This window comes from Pholcus phalangioides, unplaced genomic scaffold, assembly GCF_987345545.1.
Source record: "Pholcus phalangioides strain wild (caught in Gottingen) unplaced genomic scaffold, Ppha-v1.0 ptg000007l_1, whole genome shotgun sequence".
Classification (NCBI taxonomy): domain Eukaryota; kingdom Metazoa; phylum Arthropoda; class Arachnida; order Araneae; family Pholcidae; genus Pholcus; species Pholcus phalangioides.
In genome coordinates this window covers 4172804-4200625 of record NW_028301600.1, presented here as the reverse complement: position 1 = coordinate 4200625, position 27822 = coordinate 4172804, and the positions used below count along the sequence as shown (strand labels likewise).

Sequence of the window (27822 nt, the reverse complement as noted above, 5' to 3'; positions counted from 1 at the left end):
CTGCAGCCAGTTTGAAGATAAAAATTCAGAATCACCTTCACACATTAAGGGAGATCATATTCTTTCCATTTTATGTTTTGAGTTTTCTTGTCTCAATTAACGACAACAACTCTTTGTTTGTTGCAGAGCGTGTGTGGTAGTGATTTGTTAAAATGTATGTTTTGTTTGCATTTCTTTTTTTTTTTTACCTTGAAGTTTGCAACCAGAATTTTTTCTTACTATAGTTTTGTATGACAAAGAAGGTAGTTATATATTTGGAAAGTACAGTAGATGTCCGTTATAACGACAGCTCACAATCACGGGGAAAATTGTCGCTATTTATATATATATATATATATATATAACGGACTTTTACTGTAATATTACTTCAATACATTTATTTTATATGCAATTTTTTTAGACTCTGTACGTCCTCTTTAAGGCCCTGTATAAGCAGTATAATTTGAAATAGATTTTTTTTAATGATTCTTTCGGCTTTCTATAATACCATTAACTATGAAAAAAAATTATCAGCTCAAAAAAAAAATCATGCATTTAAGGGTTAACATTTTTGAAGTTGTAATGAAGTAAAGTTTGTTTAAATAAAGTTTATTCAAAAGTTGCACCCCTTTAGAAAGAAGGAATTTTTAGTTATTTGTTTATGCAAGGATAATTATTTTGCTACTTATTATAATGCAGAAAGATGAATGCAAAGTCGTACCCAAGTCACCACACCTGAAGGGGTGACTTGGATACGACTACTCTATCACCTTGATATTTCGTCTTTCGAAGCGTATGTTTCCATCTCGCCCAACTGGAAATAATTGGGGACAAATAAAAAAAAAGCACAAATTCATAAATTTTGTTTCCATTACAAATATAAATACAGGAAATTATTCTTTTATGCCCACAATATAAATCTACCTAATCGAAAATGCCTGTTTTATTGTTAATCTACAAATGTGATGTTAATCTCTTGAATTAATTAAAAAGTTAATCTGATCTTCTGTGTAATTTCTATAGTGTCTTTAGTCTAAAATTTTTTTATATGTTCGGTGGCATCTGTATAACTGTGTGTGCCTTCAACTAATATAAAATATTGTTCTCGAGAGTCAGAGCCTGTAAATATTAAATATTTCATTAATAAAACAACCAGTATTTAACAATCTGATTCAATTGGATTAATTATGGCTCACAGTTGAAACAATAAGTATACTTACCACAGCAAACTTCTATCAAGAATGTAAAACCGGGTCCACAGCAGCAGAACTCTGTAGAATTCCCCAGCTCACACAATAACCGGTTTTGCGTTGTGGCTACGTGAAATCGACTAGTTAAATAGCCCGCGCTGTGCTAGCCACACCTCAAAACCGGTTTTTGCGCTGCGGAATTCTGCAGAACTTTGCTGGTGAGGATCCGGTTAGATGTAACCACAAAGCACTGTGAACAAAGTTGTGAAATGTTTCATGAAACCTTAAAACACAGATTATGATAAAAGTAGGCTGGTTTAGGCTATGATAAAAAAGGTGGGTTTTTAGGCATCATTTGAGAATGATTTATGCATCATTTATATTTATGGAAGCTCAGCTGGACTTGAAATCACCTCTCTATTTCATTTACAGTGGCTATGGCATCATCTGAAATAAGAAATTAGAGTATGTACCCAAATCACATCCTGCCAGTCACACCAGTCACAGGGGGTCATCCCAGTTTACAGCACAAATTTAAGTTTTATTTGATAATGTTGCCTCTCTCAATGTAAAGATAATCCTCTATATAACGATGTTTTTTCTTTGTTCTCAGAGTATCGTTAATAGAAGTTTCACTGTGCATTTAAAAATGAATCTTCAAATACACTGGTGTAAGAAATTAAGAGAATTTGCAGACTCGGTCGATTATCTCTAGAACTACTGTACCGATTTTAATGAAATTTGATATGTACATACATTGATACAATACAAAACAAATAACTATTCAATAATTGTAATACACACGCATGATCGTACGTAACACTCGTTGGAGTCGAAAGGTATGAAACAGTGGTTGCAGAATAAACAAAAAAATGGGTTAATAGATGGGTTAATAGGGGGTATGGCCCCCTCTTACAGATATACAGGTCTCGCAGCATGATTTCATACTTGAAATAAGGCAGTTTATCATTTCCTGTGGCAATTGGTCCCACTCGTTCAGCAATGCTGTTTTCATTCCCTGGATGGTTCCCGGAGGGGGGGTTGCGAATTGCAATTGTCCTCCCCAGAGCGTCCCAGACATGCTCTATAGGGGTTAAGGTCTGGAGATCTGGCTGGCCAATCCATCCGGCGAATATCCTCACTCTCTAGAAAATCGTCGAGCAGAAGAGCTCTATGTGGCCTCGCGTTATCGTCGGTTAAAATGAACTCAGGGCCAACTGCACCCCTGAAAAGGCTAACACAGGGCTCCAAGACCTCATCCCTATACCTCACACCAGTCACAGTGCCCCTTTCAAAGACATGGAGAGGTGTGCGGCCAAGGGCGGTCTTAGGGCAGTGCGACCGGTGCAATTGCACTGAGCGCTAAATGAGAAGGGGCGCCGAAACATGAGAAGGGAGAAAAATGGGAAAATGATTTCTACACACCCGCTCTAGGAGGAGCGCCAAATCCAAGGTAAAAGGGCAGAAAAAAATTCGACATGATATGTTATGACATAAAATATCGCTGTTCCTTTGAACGCATCAAAACGAAAAGATTGAAACAAAAGTTTTTTTAATTAGGGGAAGTCAGGGACATAAAAAGGTCCCGCTCGGGTAGAGATTTTGTCTCGAACCGCCCCTAAGTGCAACGTGTGTGTGTGTGTGGACTTGAAAATTGTAACAAACCGTAAATACACAACTGAACATCTTTTCGGAGTTTCATGGATCTTGTTCCAGATACCCGGTAAGTAACGATAAAGCTTTCTATGAGGCTCCTAGACAGTATCTGGTAAGGTGTGTGCTTTCAAGAAACTAATGAGGAACGTATGTTGGAAGTTCAATTTGAGTTTTTTAAACAGCTTTGTAAACCAGATTCTACAATCATGGACCCCCCCCCCCTTCTGTTTTTTAAACTAAAAAAAAGTGAGGTGCAAAAATTGCTTTATTCCATTGGGATCGTTGTCCCTAAAATATACTTCACTGCATTGTTTTACACCTTGCTAAGGTACTAGCTGGAAGAGCATTGCACGTTATCGTTGAGATTAAAGCTGAAGTCCCTGAGGTTAAAAAAAAAATCTAGAGAGAAAAATAACCCCTTCTCAGTGCCGTTTTAACGCATGGACTCACCCGGGCGCTGCCCGCGATCCTCAAAAGTAGAGGGGGCCCTCACGAAAATGAGATCTAGTTAAAATTATCTAGAATTTACTAGGCAGGGCCTCAGAAAAACCACTTGGCTAGGGGGCCATATGATGCTCTTAAGATCGCCCTGCCGCTTCCCCAGGTCCGTAGCGTGCTTTCTCGGGGACAGACTTTTATTGAAATGGTTATGCTCAGAAAAAGGAGTTACAAGTTCCCATTCCGCTCGGGTCACCGTCCAAGTTGCTTCGGAATAGTTACGGGTCTGCTCAAGTTGCAGAGCCTGGTGCTTTAGCTGGTGTTTGCCTGCCCCTTCCGTTTCTGAGTACTGGGTCTGAAAGGGATAATTTTAAATGAAGTTCACATGAGTTTTATAAATATGAAAGTAATCATACGAAAATATCACTTTCATTTAACCACTTTTATTATCAGTTTAACCCTTACGCGTGAAACTATACTTATTTTACCATAAAATTCAATTAAAATAAGTATGAAGAAGATAGATCCTTTGTGATGAGTACCCTGCATAAATGTGTGACGTTTTTTAATGTTTTTAAATCAAACAAGTTGGGTTTTTATTCTTGTTTACAAGTTAAATGGTGGTAACCCCATTTTAGGAAGAAAGCTTTTCCGACTTCTTCGTCCCTTAATATCCAACCAAGAGGGGGGGCGATGGGGACGATCATCACACACCGAGTCTGATAATATGGTAGAATGAATATGTCCCGTATTTTACGGGACAGTAATGACTATCAAAAATTGCCTCCTCCGACACATCACTGTGGATCCGCACCTGGGGGGGGGGGCGCTGACTACTGTTTTTGCACCGGGCACAACTAGGTCTAAGACCGGCCGTGTGTACGGCCATCCAACATGATGCCTGCCCAGACCATTAAACCTCCTCCGCCATAATGGTCGATTTCGCGGACATTGGAGGGTAGGTAGCGGGTCCCTAGTTCTCTCCATATGAACGTACGGCGAGAATCGGTGCTTAGGCTGAACCGGGGCTCATCAGTGAAGAGAACGGTCGCCCATTGATCCATACTCCAATCTCTATGCTCTCTGCACCATGATAAACGGATTCTCCTGTCCGTAGAAGTGAGCGGGACGCAAACAGCAGGTCTTCTTGCAAACAACCCACTCTCGTGAAGTCTTTTGGAAATAGTCACCCTTGATACACGGGTTAATGTGGCTGCATACAAGTCACGAGAGAGCTGAGAAGCTGTAGCACTCCTGTAACGCCTCGCTATAATCGACAAATCGCGATATTCTCTGGCCGTCGTGGCTCTTGGACGACCTTGCCCAGGCTTTCTCTCGATGGATCCGGTATCCTGGAACTGTTTCCATGAGTTACACACGACGCTGGGCGTTAAATTGAACTCTCTACAAATCTGGATTTGAGATTGGCCTGCTTCTAGCCTCCCCACAATTCGCCACCTTATTCCATCAGCAAGACGTTGGTGGTTACTCAGTTTTACTGTTACAATTTGAAATTAACCGATTGCTGCAAGATAACACCAAGAAATTCGCCGAGGTGTGCTAGCGAACGAAATGCGTCTTAACTTGCGCGCGCTTATAAAGCCCATTTCTCTACTGGCTCCGCCTACACACACGTGTACGCTTGCGTATTTGACGTACAAGATTAGCATTTTTGTCTAGAAGCAGTGGTTTTACATTCAGTTCAGTTCTTTTCATGAAATTCGATAAAATATGCAAATTCTCTTAATTTATTTCACCAGTGTATAAATACGTTGTATATACACTGCTCAAAACAATTAGGGGAGCAAGCAAAAAAGTGAAGAAAACCGTGCGAGACAGCCACGTATTGGCATACAATGGATAGTACACGCATATCAATGCGCAATACAGAAAAAAGACGTAAAAAAAATTGGAATTAAGCTTTAATTCTTTGAAAATATGGAAAAAACATGAAAAGATGATTTAGGGCAACAATTTGGTTGCATGTAAACGATAAAAAAAGTACTGTTTAGACATGATGCATGAGTTTTAATAGGGCGTGTGGTCTCCTCGAACAGCTAAGACTGCTGCACACCTGTTTGCCATGGATGCGATGAGGTTATCGATCAGACTTTGGGGAATACTGTTCCACTCCTCAAGAAGTGCAATCTGTAAGTCTCGGACAGTAACAGGCGGCCTTGGTCGCGCAGCAATGCGTCGTCCGAGCATGTCCCAAACATGCTCGATTGGATTCAGGTCAGGAGAGCACGCTGGCCATTCCATACGCTGTATTGTTTCAGCTTCAAGCATGTTCTCCACCAGACGAGCTCTATGCGGTCGGGCATTATCATCCTGGAAAACAAAGGAATCTCCAATGGCTCCAGCGTAAGGGATGACATGAGGTCGCAGTATCTCGTCTGCATACCTTCGGGCCTTCAAAGTGCCATTCCGAATGATATGCAGGTCCGTACGTCCGCCTATGCTGATTCCACCCCATACCATCCAACCAGCTCGTCTGTATTGTGACCTTTCACGAATGAATGCGGGGTTATTTCGAGTGCCCCTGTCCCTCCATACCAGAACACGTCGGGTGTCACACTCCAGACTGAATCGGGACTCGTCTGTAAACAGCACTTGGCTCCAATCATGTTGCTCCCAATCTCGATGTTCAGCAGCCCATCTTCTTCGGGCCGCACGGTGGCGTGGGGTCAACGGAATGTAGACCATTGGCCTACGTGCATAGAGCCCTCCCTCATGAAGCCGATTACGTACTGTTTGGCTGGACACCCTTCGTCCTGTTGCCAAGAGCAACCGTCTTTGCAGCTGCGTAGCATTCTCTGTTCTGTTTCGACGGGCTGTTAACCGTATATACCGGTCATCAGTTGCTGTAGTGGCGCGTGGCCGACCTTGCACTGGTCGACGTCTAACATTTCCTGTTTCTTGGAATCGATTCCACAGCCTTGCAACAACACTTCTGGCGACTCCAACAGCGTCCGCGACACTACGTTGTGTTTGCCCGGATTCCAGTCTGCCTATAACACGCCATGCCATGGATTCCGGTAAATCACGTTGTTGAGACATCCTCAAGTCACCTTGTCTCAAAAAAAATACTGCGCAATCGAATTTCACAGTTACGGCAGTAAAACAGACGTTTCTGCAACATCCCGATTTTAGCCCTTATCTCCTTTTTCTGGTTTTTGACGTCATGAACTTTGATTTGCATATGAAGTTTTCTTCTTCCGTTTCCTGCTAGGCTTTAAATTATGGATGATTCATTTTATGTTACTTATCGGTATACATCTTTGCGTAATTTTGTTAAAACCATGTGCTCCCCTAATTGTTTTGAGCAGTGTAGTATCGATTGGGAATTTTTGTTTTCATGCTTATTTTATAAAAAAACGCAATCTAATGATACACAACTCGTAAAAAAAAATGTTTTGAATTTTTTTTTAAATTTAATGAACACATAAAGTGACAATACAATCAACACATATTACATTCTAATATAACATCCAAGGGATCACACGATCTGTCCAGGGTTCATTGATTTGCACATACTTGGCAACAGACCAATCGGTTATACAATATTTAAAATTTGACTTAAGTACATAAACTATAATACTATACTATACTATGTTCATCGGGAATTTATAGCATCAATTGGTAGTCGTTTTATTGGGAAGTTAGTTCAAACTGTGAATTGGTTTTCCAGGCTTTAAGGCAGTAGTTGGTTTGAGTTTGTCCTCAAGATTTCACCCCAACGCAAGAGGTTTGCATTACCAGGAGAAAATAAAACTACTACAAGCTACTACGCCACCACATGCCAATTCCAGTCATATCGCCCTCTCTGCAGTAATTTATTATGTTCCCTAACCAGATCATGGCCCGCCGTTCCGTCAAAAACCACCTATAGAAGAATCTTGTGGCATCATTGAAGAAGGCCATCTCACCTATAGCCATTGGATATATAGCTTATTTGGTACAAATAAGGGTAATGTTGAAGCCACTAGATGGCCGCAGCATGCCGTTAGCGAGCGGCCGGTGCCTTGGATGCCTGCGCGCGCAACGCAGTATCATCATAGTAACCAATCAACAACAACGCGGCTCATATGTATCGTTTTCCCTCTCATATTTTAATAAGTTCAGTTTGTTAATTTCATCTTGAATTGTTCTTTAATTATTGATGGTTCGTTCAGCGGAATATTCAGTGCTAGTTACCGTAGAACCATCCTGAAAATCACGCCACAAGATCGTGAACATTTATGGTGCCGAAACTCGGGAAGAAAAACGCAACCAGCGACAACGGTCTTCAGATGGAATCTTTGGTAAAAAAACGAAGTTCGGTGAAAGGCAAGATCACGAGGCTTTGCAACATCATCAAGCCGAAGCTCAACAGCGATGATTTCCCACGGCATCAGTTGGAGATCTATCAAGATCAAGCCAAAGAACTGTGGACGGAACTCAACGCCTTGCACGATGAAATCGTCATCTTGTCAACGGATGAACATCTGGCAGCCCACGAAGCGGAATTCGGCGATTTGGCAAGTCGGATCGACGATCTTCGCTTCAGCGTGGCCCAGGCATCGGGATCGACGAAACAATCGTAAATTCACAAGCTAGTTCCGTGCGCTTACCGAAAATTCAACTGCCTTTGTTCAGTGGCGAACTTAACGATTGGTTGCCATTTCGCGATATGTTTACAACGACCATCGATCAAAATAAAAGTTTAAGTGACATTCAAAAGTTACAATATTTGAAATTATGTGTCAAGGCGCTAGCATATCGAAAGGAATATGTATTATTTAAAAAAATGATTATTTCACTCTGAAAAGAAAGCAAAACAAAATGCATTATAAGATAATAAAAAATAAAATTCGCATTTACACTGATATAATACACTTCAAATAGGACTTTTTCAGTACTGCACAATGTATTTAATAATTAGAATACATCACATATTGTTCAGTATTTTCTTGACTTTCTCAGAGGAAAGATTGTTTTATTTTCGTTTAAAATAAGTTGATAAAAGTAATTTTCAGCAAATTATTTGAATGTAATATTACATATGAAAGTTCCAAAAATTTCATGAAGGGGGGGGGGGGGTGCCCCCCTGTACTGTACTTGGGGGGGGCGTGATGAAAATTATGATTGAAAATTGGGTCGCAAATACTGAAAGATTGAGAAACGCTGGTCAAGGGAAACGCCGCTCAAGTAATTCACGCGATTCCTCTCGCAGGGAGCAATTACGGTAAAGCATGGGCACTTTTGTACGATCGGTTCAACAACGAAACTGAGATTGTTCAGGCAAGTCTGGACAAGCTGTTTTCACAACCGAGCATCACACATGAGTCAGCAACATGCCTACGTCGGCTTCTCGATACCACGAATCAGTGCCTCGAAGCTCTACAATCGCTCCAGCAACCAGTGCAACATTGAGACAGTATCCTGATCTACTTCCTGTCCAAGAAACTGGATCCGGAATCTTTGCGACAATGGTCTCTTCATTCGCAGGGGGATAAGAAACTTTTCACTTTCAGTGAATGGCAGGAATTCATCGACAATCGAGCTCGCGCTCTTGCAGCTGTCAGCACAAGCAAATCATCAGGTTCAGCCAAGTCGAAGATGCAAGTTCACCTGACGAATTCATTCGAATCACGAAAGTCAGTGTTGGTAAATCATGGTGTTTCTAGCACATGTGTGGTTTGCAAAGGAAACCATCCCATCTTCAGATGTTCGAAATTCCTCGACCAGTGTTTCAGCTAGGAAAGCAACAGTCGAAAAGCATCAACTTTGTTTCAATTGCTTGGGATCATCACATATCGTTCGGAGTTGCTCTGCAGGACACTGCAAAAAATGCAACGGTTCACACAACACACTACTGCATGAAGTGGATGTCGATACCACAAAGACTGTCAAAACGACTTCAGTCTTTTCGTCACAGTTGTCGCGTACAAGAAAGACGTCGACTTCCAGTTGTGTCATCTTGCCGACGGCCATCGTCAAAGGGTTCGATAAAATGGGTCAAGCTCACACATTCAGGGCACTTTTCGACTCCGGAAGCCAATCAAGTTTCATCCGGGAGGCACGCGTTCAAACACTTGGTCTCCGACGACATAATTGCAACTTGAATCTCTCTGGATTATCGTCAAGCTTGGCAAGGTAAGAGGACTGGTTCATTTCAACATGTCTTCATGTGACAACGAATCTACTGAACTGATTAATGCTTTTGTGTTGCCCAAAATATCATGTAATTTGCCGCAAACAAACATTTCTTCAAAGGGGTTGACACAGTTCAAAAACCTGAAACTAGTAGTAAACATTGTTTCCGTACTGGTCCTGTGGATGTATTATTGGGTGCAGATGTTTTTGGAAAACTGTTGTTGCCTGGACGAGTAGCATCTCGTGATGGTTCACTTCATGCCCTCGAAACAGTGTTCGGCTGGGTCATCTCAGGGAAAGTGCATACCACAGACATACCGAGACCTGTTTCAACAACACTTCTCGTACAATGTACAAACTTCGATCTCAATAAGCTCTGTGAATTAGAGGAAGTTCCACAAACTTCATTGTTGACAGACGTAATTCATTGGGAAGATTTATCGTCAGGCTTCCTTTCGAGAATATCTATAGAAAATTGTCTTCATCCAAAGACGAAGCTGAGACACGACTTCTACAGAATGGAAGGCGTTGGAAACACCAGCCAGAAGCTCAGAGAATGTACCGTGAGTTCATGCAACGGTATGAGACTCTGGTACACATGAAACAGCTGGAAGTGACAAGTGACAATCAAGACAAGTACTACCTACCTAACCACGCAGTTATGAAGCCTGAGAATCAAGCCAAGTTTCGTGTGGTTTTTGATGCTTCAGCAAAATCATCATGGGGTTTGTCACTGAATGATAAGCTGATGGTTGGACCAACACTGCAAGATGATATTGCCACACTTCTTCTCCGTTTCCGAACTCACAAAGTCGCAATGACAGCAGACATTGTCAAAATGTATCGTCAGATACTTGTTCATCCGAACGACACGAAGTACCAAACAATCTTGTGGACAGAATCGCCAGACATACTCATCAAGGAGTATCAATTGCTGACTGTGACATACGGAACTGCATCAGCACCTTACTTAGCTACCAAGTGCCTGCAACAGTTGGCTGAGGATGAAAAGGGTGAGTTTTCCAGAGCTTCTGCCATAGTCAAGCAGGATTTTTATGTAGATGATTTGCTCACTGGAGCAGATTCAGTCGAGGAAGCTATTCACATTCAGCAGGGAATCATTAAACTTCTTGAAAACGGTGGATTCGTCATAAAAAAGTGGGCATCAAATGAAGAAAACGTTCTTGTATCTCTACCGAATAACTTTCGTGCAACAAGTACTACGTTCGAAATAGAGACTGACATCAAAACTTTGGCATTTTATGGAAGCCAAAGGATGATGTATTTGTTTTCAATTCAAAATCAATACCGGTGAATATGCAACAGTAGACCAAGTGCTCTGTTCTATCACACATCTTCAAGGTGTTTGACCCACTTGGGTGGCTGGCTCCTGTTGTAATCAATGTCAAGATTCTAATACAAGAAATGTGGAAAGCTGAACTGCCTTGGGATGAGAAATTGCCAGAGGACATTCACAGCCGATGGACAGCATTTTATGAAGACTTCAAGCAAGTGGAGGACATTCAAATGCCAAGATATATGATGCAAATCTTTCCACATATGTTAGAAATTCACGGTTTCAGTGATGCATCAGCAAAGGCGTACTCCGTGGTTGTGTACATTCGAACAGTTTCCAGTGAAGGAGTTGTGAAGGTTCAACTAGTAACGGCAAAGACACGGGTGTCCCCTGTGAAGCCAACAACTTTGCCTAGACTTGAACTTTGTGGAGCAGTGCTGATTGCAAGACTCATCAAGTTTACATGCAATGCACTACGTCTAGTCCACACAAACATGACATGGTGCTGGACTGACTCTACAATAGTTCTCGCCTGGCTCTCTTCACATCCAAGCCGGTGGAAGACGTTTGTGGCTCATCGAGTGACAAAAATTCATGAGCTCCTCCCTGGGGGTCATTGGAATCACATTGATGGAACCAACAATCTCGGTGATTGTGCGTCACGAGGAATGCCAGCCAACAAATTTAAGGCATTTCCCCTATGGTGGTATGGTCCAGAGTTCCTTTCCAGAGCAGGTCAGCTAGCAGACAAACCTGTGTTGTGCAGCTCCGTGGATGAAGTTTTGACTGAGGAGAAGAAAAATATTCCTTGCAACCAATCTGTGTTTGTCGGTATTGCACATGACATGGAAATTATCGACAGGTTTTCCTCACTTACTTCTCTTCAGCGAGTCACGGCATATGCCTTCAGATTCATAGACAACTGCAAACTTGCTGCACCTGAAAGGAGCACAAGGTTTCTTACCACTCAAGAGCTGAAACATGCATAATGTACATAGGTCAGGAGAGTCCAAGAAGTAGAATTCAAATCAGAATTGTCTTCGTTGAGAAAATCAGGAACTCTACAATCAAGCTGCAATATTCTCCGGTTGAATCCATTCATCGGCTATGACGGAATTATCAGGGTGGGCGGAAGATTGCGACATGCACAAGTCACCGACATCTGATCCTCCTTCCAAAAGAGCATCATTTCACTCAGTTGATTATCCAGCATTATCATACAATGCATTTGCATGCTGGACCTCAACTTCTCCAGTCTTGCATCCAACAGCAATTCTGGATTGTTTCTGGAAGAAGTGTCATCCGGCAATTTGTGAGAAAATGCATAACCTGTGTTCGCTATCGTGGCGCAACAGCTCCTTAAATCATGGGCGACCTACCGGCAGCAAGAGTAACACCATCTCGAGCATTTCACCATCAGGATGTCGAAAGCATCTCGAGCAAAACCGTGCAAGGCATACCTGGCACTTTTCGTATGCTTCTCAACCAAAGCTGTGCATTGTGAAGTTGTGAGTGACTTGTCAACAGAGGCATTCATCGCCACTCTGAAACGATTCATTTCCAGGAGAGGAAAGCCGAGTGATATATACAGTGACTGTGGTACTAACTTCGTGAAAGCTGACAAGGTGCTAAGGGAGTTTGCTCGTCTGTTTTCATCTCGCACTCATAACGAACGTGTTTCCAGTCATCTCACCGATGTCGAAGTAAACTGGCATTTCAATCCTCCAGCATCTCCACACATGGGAGGTCTTTGGGAAGCTGGAGTGAAAGCCGTGAAATACCACCTCAGGCGAATCACTTCCAGCATACAGCTAACATTCGAAGAGCTGTATACCTCGTTGTCACAGATTGAGGCATGTCTCAATTCTCTTCCTCTCTGTGAACTTTCAAATGATCCAAACGACGTGTCTGCTCTCACTCCCGGTCACGTTCTCATAGGTGGTCCGTTGACAGCATTGCCCGAGCCAGAGTTCACATAAACAAAATTCAATCGTCTCACCCGTTGGCAGTTGGTACAGCGCCTTCTGCAACATTTCTGGAATCGTTGAAAAGCTGAGTATCTTACCCAGCTACAGCAGAGAAGCAAGTGGTTGAAACCCAAAGAAAATCTCACTCTGGGTGATCTCGTTCTAGTGAAAGAAGATTGTCTACCACCCTTGCAGTGGATCCGACGGGATCGTGAGAATTGTCTCCATCAAGTCCAAGAATAGGACATTTAAGAGAAATGTACAAAAACTTTGTACCATTTGACAACTAGTATGACTGTTCGATGTTATACTCCATTGTATATCATGTTTTTTTTGTTGTTGTATTTAGAATTTTCAGAAAAGTGTTATATACGTCGCGTACTTGTACTGCATTTATGTATATCATTTATCGCACATTGATTTCATGTACAACAGCATATGTTTCTGCGCATCTATACAATTTGCACATGTTTTATATAATTTTCACATGTAACTGTCATCGTATTTCATGTAAACATGTCGGTATTGAAACTTAATGTTTCAAGGTGGGCGGATGTTGAAGCCACTAGATGGTAGCAGCATACCGTTAGCGAGCGGCCGTTGCCTTGGATGGCTGCGCGCGCATCACAGTATCATCATAGTAACCAACCGACAACAACGCGGCTCATATGTATCGTTTTCCCTCTCATATTTCAATAAACTCAGTTTGTTAATTTCATCTTGAATTGTCCTTTAATTATCGATGGTTCGTTCAGCGGAATATTCAGTGCTAGTTACCGTAGACCCATCCTGAAAATCACGCCACAAGATCGTGAACAGGTAAAGATGGCGCATGCGTCGATCTGCTGTATCCCATGGCTATAGGGGAGATGACCTTCTTCATTGACGTCGCGAGCTTTGCGCAGAGGCCTTTTTCTATAGGTGGTGTTGCTTTGTCTCAACGAAGAAATAAAAACAGGTGGTCGAAGAATACCTGGACCATGTTGGAAAAGCAATTCACTACCGATCAAGTTGGGTCGTTAATCTTTTTCCATAGAGAAAGTCATGTTATATTTCCATCCTCGTCAGAGGGTACTTTCTGCGAAAGCATATTGATGAGACATATATATCGGTGGTTGCCTCTGGTCCAACAGGAAAAGAACTTATCTATGCCCTTCCCCGGGATCGAACCCGCTGACCTAACGGTAGCCTTCATGGTGGTAGACGAGCATCTTACCACTGCGCACCCAAGAATTGAGTAGGCCTACTGGAACAGATATCAAATTGTTCATGGTCTCAGGCTGTACTTGCCCGTACTAACAGGGAAAATTATTTTGAATTTCATCTTAATAAGAATCTCCTAATCCAGACTGAGTTTTGACTTTAGTTCATCTTCTGAGCAAAGTATTTTATAAAGTCTGTCAGTTTGCGTAAAGGAAATTGGTGACGAGAGCTTCGAAATAGAGGAAAGTAAATATTGGCTTTAGTTATTACAGGAAAGATACAAAGAGCAAAACGTTTGCAAGTAGTATATGTCTCTCTCTCTCTCTCTTCGTCAAGCCACCCCGAAAAAATCTTAAAAATAGTGATGCTAATTCTAGCTTTCATCCCTGCTCCAGGAGAATTTTCTTTCAAAATGAACGACTATGTTTTGAGTAAGCACTTCCTGGGTCAAGGTGTACGCTTATATTCTTATACACTATGTTTAAAAAGTCTGTCTTTTTTGGAGTTTAGACATTTGATCGAATTTCTAGAAACATACTGGACGAATCGTTCGGAAATTTCTGTAATATACGTATATACCCTATGTTGGTATTTATCATTTCTAGTGAAAATTTAGTAACAAGTGCATTTAGGGGGATCGAAAAACAATTAAATAAGAAAAAAATGTTTATGATCAACTCCGCATGATAAAAAACTGCAAATGATTTGCACTTTTCACAAAATATTGTACTAACTTTTTTGCAATACTTCTGTGCATTTTCGTGAGAATAGTAGAGATGGGACAAATATTCAGCTGGTATTTGGTATTCAGCCCTTTTTCCGAATATTCGGTTTGGCTGAATAATGCTTAGGTACTCGGCCGAATATCTGTGCAAATCCAAGCACAACAAATTAATTTTAAAAAATTATATCAATTAGAATTTTTCCCATAAATTAAAAATTTATTGAATATATTTCATTGTGTGATGTACATGAAAGAGGTTATGTCAGGTGAGAGAGAATTTCTATTATAAGGAAAACATAAAACTGAAAATAGAATCTCTTACTGCAATAAGGTAGAGGTGATCATGAATTATACAAAAGTTCCCTAACTGAAGGATTTACGTAGACAACATACTGAGTTACTGAAGCAGGTATGAGGGGGGAGGCAATCTCCAGCGTCAAAAGTGGAGCCGACTGATCTAATGTATATGCGTATATATGAACTGACATCATCATCATCCTGCCAACCCCTTCCCTAGACTTTCAAATCTATCTCCGCCTATGTAACAGGGGCAAAAAGCATCTAGAGAGGAAAAATAGGAAAATAAGTTCTAAATTTTATGATGCATTATTAGTTGAGAGTGAATAAGGGTTGGCATTTTCTTAATTGAAATGTAAAATTGTAACTAGTGTTGGAAAAGAAATCGATTCGGTAAGTAATATTAAAATACAATATACATAATATGTATATAGTATCTTAATATATGTATTACTTTAATGTTACTTATCAAATTTAACGATGACATTTTATATCATCGTTAACTTTGATTGTCACTATCATTGCGATAGAAATCTTTCAATTACCAGTTTTTTGAAATATTTATTTGAATAATTAATAGCATGATTCAAATTCAATATCGATCATTTAAAATTACCAATAATTTCATTTTCAATTTAAAACATCGATTTTATTTGTAATTGTGATGAATTTTAAGAGAATTGATATTCGGCTGCTGAATATTCGGTATTCGGTTATTCGGCCCAAATCACTATTCGTCGCATCCCTAGAGAATATAACTAAATAATATACATTTATATATAATATATATATAAATGTTTTCTACAAAAAATTCCAGTTTTCATTGCATAACGTTTGCTTATAACGTACCGAGTTTTTAACCAATTTTTATGAAATTTACAGAAAACGTGACGATATACATGGAAATACTGCAAAGAAATTTAAAATGTGAAAAATCATTATTCAATGAGATATGAGTATTTTTAGTAAATAATTATTAATTGCGCATGCGCAAGAAATATAAATGATTATATTTTATTTATAAATGATTATATTTTATTTATAAATGATTATATTTTATTTATAAATGATTATATTTTATTTATAAATGATTATATTTTATTTATAAATGATTATATTATAATTAATGATTATATTTATAAACTAGCCATAATACCCGGCGCTTCGCGGGTTTTCTTCAATTACTGGGAGGATTGGAAAAGTGACAAACCATTATAAAGGAATAAACTGTTATAATGGCAGCATTAAAGATGTGACAAACCATTATAAAGGCATATACACGTCTGAAACGTGTTGTTGGGAACCACGGTAGCCAAAGTAAACGTTCCGAAAGTGATTGTTGAGACCCAAAATCATTGTTGCCCGACAGTTTTTTTGCCCATTTCGGGCACTTGGCCAGCTCTGACGAACTTTTAAAATAGCCTACGGTTCAATCCCGGTCTTGTTTGGTATATATGCAAAATCTGGCGACGATCGGTCTAAAATTGTAGATTTGTATAATGGAACATACATACATACGGACTTTCACATTTATATATAAGATGATTATATTTTATAAATGATTACGAGATCTATTGTGCAACTTATAACGAAATTCTAGCTGAATGTCGTGATAATTTATAAAGATATAAAAGATATTGTGAAATGTAATTTCTCTCTCGAAACTTGTTGAATGTAACTGAATAATAAGGAATTTTCCACAAATTGATTATTTTCTGTTATGTGATTATTTCGAGAATAAACCCACAGCATTATGCGAATACATTTTCTCAGCCACCTCGTTGGGCATTTTGCCTGTTGTGGTGTTGTGTGTGTGTGTGTATTTGAATGAGCGAAGACGCGTGTCTGAGGTGTTTCTATGTAAGAAAAGTGTTTTAGCATAATACGCGTGCATGATGTCAAAATAAACAAACTGAACTCAAAAATGAAATAACCAGAAATAATCGAATACCATATTTGTGGAGAATCCCTAATTATTCAGGGACTTTCAGTAAGTTTCGAAATTACATCTCACAGTATCACGTATATCTTTCTGAATTTTCATGACATTCAGCTGAAATTTTCATATAAGTTGAACTATAGATCTAGCAATCAAGTTACGAGAAATAAAATTTATATTTTTTGCGCATGAGCAATTAATAATCATTTATTGAAAATTCTCGTATCTCATTGAATAATAATTTGTCAAATTTTAAATTTCCATGCAGCATGTCTCATGTACAGGCGCCATGTTTCCTATGAATTTCGTAAAAATTGTTTGAAAACTCAGCATGTTATAAGTAAAAACATGCGATGAAAATTGGAATTTTTATAGAAAGCATTTATATTTTCGTGAATATACGTGCTAGTCTCATGAAAATGCACAAGAGTATTGCAAAAAAGTCATAAAATATTTTTTTTTCAAAGTTCCAAGTCATTTGCAGCTTTTTCTGATACAGGGTTGATCAAAAACATTTTTTTCTTTTTTAATTTTTTGTTGTTCTCCTAAATGCACTCGTGACTAAATTTTCACTGAAAATGGTGAACGAACATAGAGAATAACGAACAAATGACCGACATTTCCGAACACGATTCGCCCAGTATTTCTCTAGAAATTCGTTCAAAAATGTCTAAACTCCAAAAAAAGGACACACACTTTTGGAAACATGTATAGAGATAGACACCGCATTTTGTATAAAAAACTCGGAATCATTCTCTCATGACGAGAAGCCTTTCAACAACATGGCAATGTACACCAGATCAATGGATCCTGGAACAATATAAAACGTGACATTCATTTCGCCGTATGAAAAGACACTAATAGTTTTATTGTTTTATTCCCACATAAAACGAACGTTCAATTTTCGTAAAATTCTTTCTACTCGGTATAGCGTAGGTTTACAATATTTACTCCCAAAAAAAAGTGAAAGTAGAATAAAATGGAAGTTTTCTAGACGGTAATAATAGTAAAAAATTTTTGAAGGAGACGTTTTATATATATTCAGGATTTTCATAAATATCTCGCGCAAAATTTGATTCGTAGTTTTTCTTGCTTTCGATTTTGCTCTACCTACAGTATATGATAAAAAATGAAATAAATTTTTATACATTTCTAGGCAACGAATAGAATTCGTTAAAGTTTGAAACCTTAGTTCGGTCTTTTTTTGCCGCATTCACCGTTTTATCTACCTACTCAGTATAATTCTGCTTATCGGAAAAAAATTGCGGGGGCGGCACATCGAGGTTTTTGTAGATACCTGAAGTATTCGGTCGAGAGGTTATAGGTGCTCTTTTTTATCTACACTGCCTTATATATAACGTATATAAGAAATGCCCTTCTTCAGTTCATCGTTTTTTTCTTTTTTGCTTTTTCTTTCATTCAAAGTAAACACTATAGTACGGCAAGATTGTTGTATTAAAAAAATTGATTTCCTTGTGTAAAAATCAATAAAAAAATTGAATGCGATAAACATGTTTTAAGAATTACTTCGACTTTGACGTACATACAATGGTATTCTAAACTCATGGATCACACTTTAAGGTGACAGAACGCACCAAAACAGACATTTTTTGAATGCCAAATGCATGGTGCAAGTGACAGATTTAAGAACTAGTGGCCTATTTAGACTATTGAATTAGTTTACCGTTAGGTGAAAACACCGCATTCTTTCAACAAAATTTCCTCAAGTTCTTTATTCATATTGTCTTGTAAAGAACATTGTTCGGCTTGACATGCTTAAATTCGTTAAAGTTTCTGTTGAATTGTCCCTCTGTTGGGGGATCCCAGGAACCTAAAGGCATTTGAGATTGTTGTTTTCCCACGTAATGGACGTGTGTATTTACGAATTTCGCGACAGACATGCTATTTTTAAGAATGCGAACCAAAAAAACAGTGGTTTTCACTGATAAAAAAACTCATCGTAAATACAAATTTTTAAGGGAATTTTAAGCGATGTCGTAAGTAAGAAATTTGTAGCGCAGCCCTTTATGCTATTTTCACCTGATTCAATAGCACCTATATAGGCTACATAAACCTCTCCGTATATAAAGTACAATTGACTGGATACCAAGCGAATATGAATTTGGGATAGAAAATTCGCATTCTGTGGGGAATCGAACCACCCACCTCTCACTGTCCGGGCGTAGCTTGATGCTAGGCGCACACCGGTTAGATCACTTGCGCATGCGTTGGTATGCAAAAAATGTTGATTTTTATTGGAATGTATCATCTTATGAACTTTATACGTGTTATGAATTCTCTATCTCTCTCACAACCCGCATTTAAAAAAATAACAATCTTTTTAGTGTATACTTTGGGTGTTATATCACAATTGCTAACTAAAGAAAGATTAATAAAGCACAACAGAAGATTATTTTGTAGGTCCTTGAGCCGTAAAAACAATTTCGCCAGATAATGTTCTGGACCAGACAACCCGTTTCAGCTGCCACTGTTATGTAATTCGAATGCGTAGGAGGTTTTCCGACGGCTGACAGATTCCTGCCAGCATGGTGTGTTGTTGCTTTTTTTTCCGAAGCGTCTCACGGCCAATGATGTGCCGAAACAGATAAGCATCGTGCGATTCGACACATTTTCTGCTGTGTGTTGTGTGTGAATTTTCAATGCATTGCTCTTTTGTCTCTTTATTATTTTCTTCGTGGAGAGACTTCCGTTCGACCGACCCATCGCTCTGTTTTACGCAGATCAGGTCGTAGATTCTTTTGTTTATACGACATGAAACTATCTCTATTTTCCAGCCAATTATGTCTTTTCCTGTGTCCTGTTTCTCATGGCGCCTACGTTGTTCCCCCAAATGCTTCCTGGGAAAAGAGTTTCCGCTATTCTACATGAAATGCGCTGCCCGCCATTTTATCATTTTTTATTTATTTATGTTTTGTTTTTCCTTATCCTTCTTTTTCCATCCTTGCTCTGTTTAGCGGTGATATCTGAGATCAAATCAGTCCTTTTATTGCGTCTTATCTGAGTTACTTTGGCTAGAATTTCATCTTTATATATATGCGTTGTATTTGATCTAAACATCTCAAATCGAATTAAATCTTCAACTCGTGCATGAAACTAGAAGGAAATGTAATGAAAAATCAACTGATAATATGATTGACAGTATTTAAATGAATATACAGTAGGGTCTCGGCGGATAATTCTTTCTAGGTCCTTCCGTAGATAGCTGAAACCGAGGATAGCGAAGTACAGCTTTTGTGACCTATATTGCTACATTTACAGGGTGTTTCACGAGGAATGTGTTCAAGGAATAAAAGCTCTGTGGCTAATTCTAAAACTGAAATAAAATATGAAAAATGATCGGCAAAAAGATAGAAATTCAGCTGTGACTTGTGCCTCTGTGAGGAATAATTGGGAAAAGTATAAAAATTAAAAATTTCATACTGCCCTCACCCCCTGAAAAAAAATTACCAATCAGTAAATCTCTCTCTATTTTACTCAAATAGACTTGCCCCGTGGCATCAAAATTCACTGAAAAGTACTAGTATTTGAAATTTTTGATTTTTTTTTTTATCACTTCTTGCATCTTTTCCAAATCTTGAAAAAATGTCGAGATATTATTTTAGTACACAAAAAGTAGCAAAAATAAAGTAAATCAAAGTAATTCAATCCCTGATATCGTGGTGAATTCCTATTCAAACGTTACACTATGGGCTAAATTTCTGTCGATACAATAAAGAGTAGTACAAATTTAACCAACTGGGACAATTTTTTGATTGAGGGTTGTATAAAAATTTATTTTTTATGGTACCCCTAATTATTGTTTTACGAAGCTGCCAACATCACAAGTTAATTTCACTCTTTTCACCTAGCATTTCTCATATATTCCTTTAATTTTAGAATCAACCGTAATTTATTTTCCTTTCGGGCACTTCGTGAAACACCCTGTATACAAAACATTAGGATCAAATTATGAGAAATATACTTTGATTGCTTGTGGTTTGACGCAAAATATTTCAACTGTTTGTGAATGTCTTGTTACGAACACTTGATATCAGACTTTTGTTTTGTTTTCTGCAGGTGGATTTCATAGATTCCGCAGGCGATGCCCTTCCTTGTGCACTTTAGCGTTGTCGTACGGGGAGGATGTGCATAATGATTTGCAAAATGCTACCGGTGCAGGAGCAACGTTATTTTCACCACGGAGTGAAGATTCACCGAACTTGTCGAGCCCAAGAAGCAGCACCAGCAGGCGTTGCAGTAGCTGCAGCGGCAGTGGTGCATCGTTGAGCGCATCGCCTTTCTCATTTAGTTTAGAACAAGAGTCTCCCGTCGAAATTTTGCCATACTTATATCTCGGAAGCGCTGGTCACGCTTCCTCCAAAGATATCCTTCAAAATCTTGAAATCACCGCTTTACTGAATGTCTCTCACAGATGCCCAAATCACTTCGAGGATAGCTTTATTTACAAATCCATCCCTATCGAAGATTCTGGAAACGAAGATATAAGTATATGGTTTCGAGAAGCGATTGATTTTATTGGTAAGATAAACCATCGAGAGAGATATATAATTTGAAACGAAATACTAAGAAAATGGAATTATGCTTGTGTTTGGTATAAAGGGTGTCCTGTAAATGCTAATGCGGCCTTTATCTCATCAACCGTCCGTCATAGAAGGAGGTATGATTCCAATTTAAAAAATGCTCAACAGGCGTTCAAAAATTACCTTATACCAGTTTCGAGAGTGAAAAAATATAGTGTATCACAAAATATAAAGTTCTAAATTTTTATACGATCCCCTTATCCTCTAACTTCCAATCAGAAAAATGTTGACCTGTATCTCCCGAGGTCCATAGAAAAAAATCCCATGATTCTAAGTGCAATATTTGCTAAGATATTTGAATTGAAAAAACCAGAGAAAACTTATGAAAGAACAGAAAAAAATAGCGGACAACGCTCCTTCCCCTTATTTATGCTGGCCTATCTTAACTTTCCCGATTTTTGAATTTGAATATCTCAGCGAATATTGCACTTAAAAACTTGTAATATTTTTGGCCTCCGGAGAGACAGGGCAACAACTTTGTAATGGGAAATTAGAAGACAGGGGACCGTATAAAAGTTCACATTTTTTATTTTGAAACACGCAATGCATTTTCACTCTCAAAACAGGTACAGGCAATTTTTGAACACCTTTTGACATTTTTTTAAATTGAAACTATACCTCTATGCCTCTATGATGGACGGTTGATGAGATAAAGGCCACATAAGCACTTATAGGACATCCTGTATAATAGAGGAAAAAGTGGATAAGAATACACACCTAGTGGATTTTTGGTTACTGTATAAAATGAGATTACATCCTAAAACTTTCATGGGACATACACTGCTCAAAACAAGTAGGGGAGCAAGCAAAAAAGTGAAGAAAACCGTGCGAGACAGCCACGTATTGGCATACAATGGATAGTACACGCGTATCAATGCGCAATACAGAAAAAAGACGTAAAAAAATTTGGAATTAAGCTTTAATTCTTTGAAAATATGGAAAAAACATGAAAAGATGATTTAGGGCTACAATTTGGTTACATGTAAACGATAAAAAAAAGTACTGTTTAGACATGATGCATGCGTTTTAATAGGGCGTGTGGTCTCCTCGAACAGCTAAGACTGCTGCACACCTGTTTGCCATGGATGCGATGAGGTTATCGATCAGACTTTGGGGAATACTGTTACACTCCTCAAGAAGTGCAATCTGTAAGTCTCGGACAGTAACAGGCGGCCTTGGTCGTGCAGCAATGCGTCGTCCGAGCATGTTCCAAACATGCTCGATTGGATTCAGGTCAGGAGAGCACGCTGGCCATTCCATACGCTGTATTGTTTCAGCTTCAAGCATGTTCTCCACCAGACGAGCTCTATGCGGTCGGGCATTATCATCCTGGAAAACAAAGGAATCTCCAATGGCTCCAGCGTAAGGGATGACATGAGGTCGCAGTATCTCGTCTGCATACCTTCGGGCCGTCAAAGCGCCATTCCGAATGATATGCAGGTCCGTACGTCCGCCTATGCTGATTCCACCCCATACCATCCAACCAGCTCGTCTGTATTGTGACCTTTCACGAACGAATGCGGGGTTATTTCGAGTGCCCCTGTCGCTCCATACCAGAACACGTCGGGTGTCACACTCCAGACTGAATCGGGGCTCGTCTGTAAACAGCACTTGGCTCCAATCATGTTGCTCCCAATCTCGATGTTCAGCAGCCCATCTTCTTCGGGCCGCACGGTGGCGTGGGGTCAACGGAATGCAGACCATTGGCCTACGTGCATAGAGCCCTCCCTCATGAAGCCGATTACGTACTGTTTGGCTGGACACTCTTCGTCCTGTTGCCAAGAGCAACCGTCTTTGCAGCTGCGTAGCATTCTCTGTTCTGTTTCGACGGGCTGTTAACCGTATATACCGGTCATCAGTTGCTGTAGTGGCGCGTGGCCGACCTTGCCCTGGTCGACGTCTAACATTTCCTGTTTCTTGGAATCGATTCCACAGCCTTGCAACAACACTTCTGGCGACTCCAACAGCGTCCGCGACACTACGTTGTGTTTGTCCGGATTCCAGTCTGCCTATAACACGCCATGCCATGGATTCCGGTAAATCACGTTGTTGAGACATCCTCAAGTCACCTTGTCTCAAAAAAAAAATACTGCGCAGTCGAATTTCACAGTTACGGCAGTAAAACAGACGTTTCTGCAACATCCCGATTTCTGCCCTTATCTCCTTTTTCTGGTTTTTGACGTCATGAACTTTGATTTGCATATGAAGTTTTCTTCTTCCGTTTCCTGCTAGGCTTTAAATTATGGATGATTCATTTTATGTTACTTATCGGTATACATCTTTGCGTAATTTTGTTAAAACCATGTGCTCCCCTAATTGTTTTGAGCAGTGTAGTTTGTCGAATCAGTATTAAAAAAGTACAAGAAATCAAAGCAGTAACTTCTCGAACAAATGGGTTATAAATCTTTAAAAACAAAAGACGAATGCGTATTCTTTCCAACCTTGTCGCATAAATGTACGCGGGGTGGGCGGTCAAGAGTACGCACCAGAACGTTTAACGTTAGTTGTGAATGGCAGGGTGGCGCTTACATCACAAAGAGGGAGAAAAACAAACAAATAATCATAAAAAGGAATAAAATAAAATAAACGGGCAAGTAAAATAAAAGAAAATATACATGGTGAAACAAATAAAATACACACAACTATTAAGAGGTGTCTGTAAAAGAACACAATGAAAAGTGTTAAAACCACAACGACATGACAGTAGCTGGCTCAGAAATGATAACGACTGAAAATTCTTCAGAAGCCACCACCCTTTACATATTGCACCCTGAATCGAATCTTCATCGTAGGATTGTTCGTAAGCTGGGTAAACGTTTCAATGCATGACAAACTTGTTGAGAAAATCACTTTTCGATGGAGTTTTGAAGCTTTTTCTGTCATTTCAGAACTTTTCAATGCACACACACACACAGCTATCCTTTTTCTTCCTTCTATGGGCTCAAACAACCTTTGCTTTCAGATTTCCCTTCATTTTAATAGAAAAAATTAGCGTTACAGTTTTGTGCGTACTTTTATCCGCCCATGTATTGCTTTTTTAAAATCCGTCATAAATAGCAACACTCGGCGATGTAAGGCACTTATGGGAATTTGGGGGTATCACCATCTTCATATAAACGGGGGACTCGTCGTCCTTCATCTTAGAGAGTGGCAAAACCAATTTTTGCACTGTCTTGAGACACTTCATAATACGCCAGTTAACTTGCTCATAGACACTTTAAGTTACCCTCTTGCAAACAGCCAAAAAATTGCATTCGTACTCTTACCGACAGTATATTCCTTGCCCACCTCTTTCCTGTACAGATAGGGCTACACCAAATGTATATAACATTTATGAGCTCCACGTTCCTACTAGGCACGTTTTTGGTATTTGCAGAATGTGTGATGCGTTATTAGAACAAAAATGAACTTGAATGAAAGTGTGTGATTTTCTATGTAGAAATTATTGTAGGTATTTTACCAGACATATTGCAGGACAGGTACTAAAGATAGCTCATGAAATATTAAACGGTTTTGTCATAAACGCCGGAAACACGTAAGGTCAACAGAGTCCGGAAACGCGGTTTTTCTCTCGTTATGCTTGTTTATTTATGCGCCTGAATGTTTGATCGCCCACATTCGAAGGTTCTTGTAAAACTCTTGAGCCGGACATGGAAAGTCAATGGAAATCCTCTTTCATCACCACATCCAACTCCACAACTCAGACCGGAAGCCAAAGTTTTTTTTGCAGGCATGATCTTAGCCCCCCCCCCCCACACACACACACACTTGCCCCTCCAAACCTAATGGTAATTTGAAAGTATCGCCATCCCATGCTGCTAATTTTAATACACTCTATAGGACAGGGGTGGTCAACCCGCTTCACGGGTGCCACAAGTGGCACGCCATGGTATCAGGAGTGGGACGCGAATGCTTTTAAAAAATTAAAGGAATTATATATATTCCATTTTTCAATCAAAGAAATTCTCTCCAGCTTTTAAAGAATCCTTTTTTTATAAATGATGGTCTTGAGGCTGCCAAGCAGTGCCGTCTTAACGCATGAGCCCACCCGGGGAACTCAGGAGAAGAGGGGGCTTACAAAAATGAGAATTAGTTTAAATTTTGGAGAATTTGCCTGATAGGACTTCAGAAAAATCATTTGGCCCGGGGGCCCATGATGCTCTTAAGACGGCCCTGCTGTCACGCCTGTATTTAGTATGGTAGGTACTCTTATAATTATAATTATGTGAGAGATGACTTTCTATTCAATGCATTTCTGTTCGGTTTTTTTCATCTTTGGGCATAGTTGTTGGATATCCTATGTGTACGAGATCCAGGATCGTCCGCATGAGGGACATGCATTGTATAATACAATTACAAATACAAATACAAATACAACATGTGTATAGCAATTACATTGCTATACACATGAATCCTGGGGGGGGGGGGAACCTAGGCCCTCTTACAAAATTTATTGGGGAGGACGGCCCAAGCACCCTGAGTTCCGGTGTCTATGCTCACCATGATTGTACGTAAGATGAACTTCTACCGATATCCAAACATTCACAATGTGCGTTACAATAATCGAATTTATGACTCAAAAATAAAAACAATTTGGAACTCAACAGTAACAAACTGAATATTTACAAAAATAAGTGGGCAGCCGAACAATATTCTGCAGAAACAAAAAGAATGCTGGTGTCCCGTAAAAACATGACGTATGGTCTTCGTGTTAAAATTCATAGAGTGGAAAAGGGTTGACCACCCCTGCTTTAGGATATTAAAGCTGATTTCGCCAATGTTTTAAACATACAAAAAATCGTGCACTTTTCCGAATTCCAGTTATTTCAAAAAGTGTTTTCTCAGTTCTTCTCCATCTTTTAAAAGTTGACGAACATACAAGATTAATATGTATTTCACATCAAATCCCAATTATATCTCGATTCTGAAACTTGTTCAACGTATACGTGAATGTGACGATATAGGTCCACAGATGAACAACCAACCTATTTTTATATATATATAGTATTGTCTCTTCTTTATCTCTCCCTGTGCGTACGTTCGTGAAATATTTATCTATTAGTAGAGTTCAATGGTTCAAGTGAAATTTTTTTCCTTCGTAAGTTCCAAAAGGAAAGAAATCAGTCATGATGAGGCATAATAAATGAATGATGTGGGAATTCAATGGTATATCAGAGTAGTTCAAATCGTGGGCTGCATTGTCTTTGTCTGGTTTAGTTGTATCTTGATGGCCGAATTTTCAGTTTCCCGCTCCAAATAGACATCGCGTTCTATTCTATGACCTTCATACGTATTGGGCAGTAAGTAGTGAAAGGATCTTCGGAAGGGATGCGCATCACTTCACAAAGCAATCAACAATACTCTCTGAATATCCGAAACCAGTTTCCTTTTTCATTCTGTAATATCGCTAAAACAACAGCAGGAAATGATGACATCTCAAACAGATTTGTTACTTCTTTCATATGCTGATACTCAACCTTATCACCGGCTATTTATCGATCATCAGCAGATACATGCAAATAGTCTTGACGAAAACAAAGCTTATTCTTTAAAAAAAGAAACGTCCCTAAGAAGACCACCGCTGAAGTACGGGCTGTTTGAAAAAAAAAAATACTCGAAATTTGAAGCGGAGTTAAAACACGCCTAAATAAGCATTTTTAGTTGTAGAATGAACCATAATCGCGAATCGAACAGTGTGTAAAGCTTTCTGGCAAAAGTACAGCAGCATGAAGAACAAATATCGTATTTTCCTGCAAGAGGTCTGCAGGATGCCGTCAATTTTCCAGCCTCGTGTGGTTTCACCATAATGGAGTACTGACCCAATTTTCGTCATCTGCTCAGGGCCATCTGAAGAGTAACATGCGTTCTCCGCAGGACCTGTGTGTCGCATGGACAAACGAGGCATGTGCGCATGGCCCACAAATTTTCAGGAGTCTCAAAATTGGCTCCTTTTGTATTTAGGCACAGTACACATGCCCCCCTTTCACTGCGTATACCTTTGCGTCAGAGAACACTATATATAAGGGTCCCCCTAAAATTTATATTTGCCCAGGGTCTGAACTTATGACGAGCAGGTCCTGGCCCTCCAAATAAATTGATTTTTCTGACGCCCCTACTCGGCTATAAATGCCCACCTACCGATTCGCATACAGTACTTGAAAGTTGTAACTATATCTCTCATTATCATGAAGTCTCCTCTGCACCTGAGGCTGGGCAGTGCCTGGGTGAGTCCATGAGTTAAGACATTAAAAAAAATTTAGAATTACATTTACATATTAGACATTACATTTCCGCATTGATCGGTTGACTCATCGCGTGTGTCCCCACAATTTCTACCGTCTCGACTTCTTTGGAATATCTTAAGTGCATCGGGACTCTCATTGAAACCACCGA

General features: G+C 39.5%; 1 protein-coding gene across 1 annotated transcript in view; it reads left to right on the top strand.

Moving 5' to 3' along the window:
• LOC149084812 (dual specificity protein phosphatase 1-like) overlaps positions 1 to 27822 on the top strand; it is a 51573-nt gene that overhangs the window by 19248 nt on the left and 4503 nt on the right. Inside the window, exon 2 of the mRNA XM_089232555.1 lies at positions 20906 to 21367. Coding sequence (XP_089088681.1) covers positions 20906 to 21367 — 462 coding nt within the window. The remainder of the gene's footprint in view (positions 1 to 20905; positions 21368 to 27822) is intronic.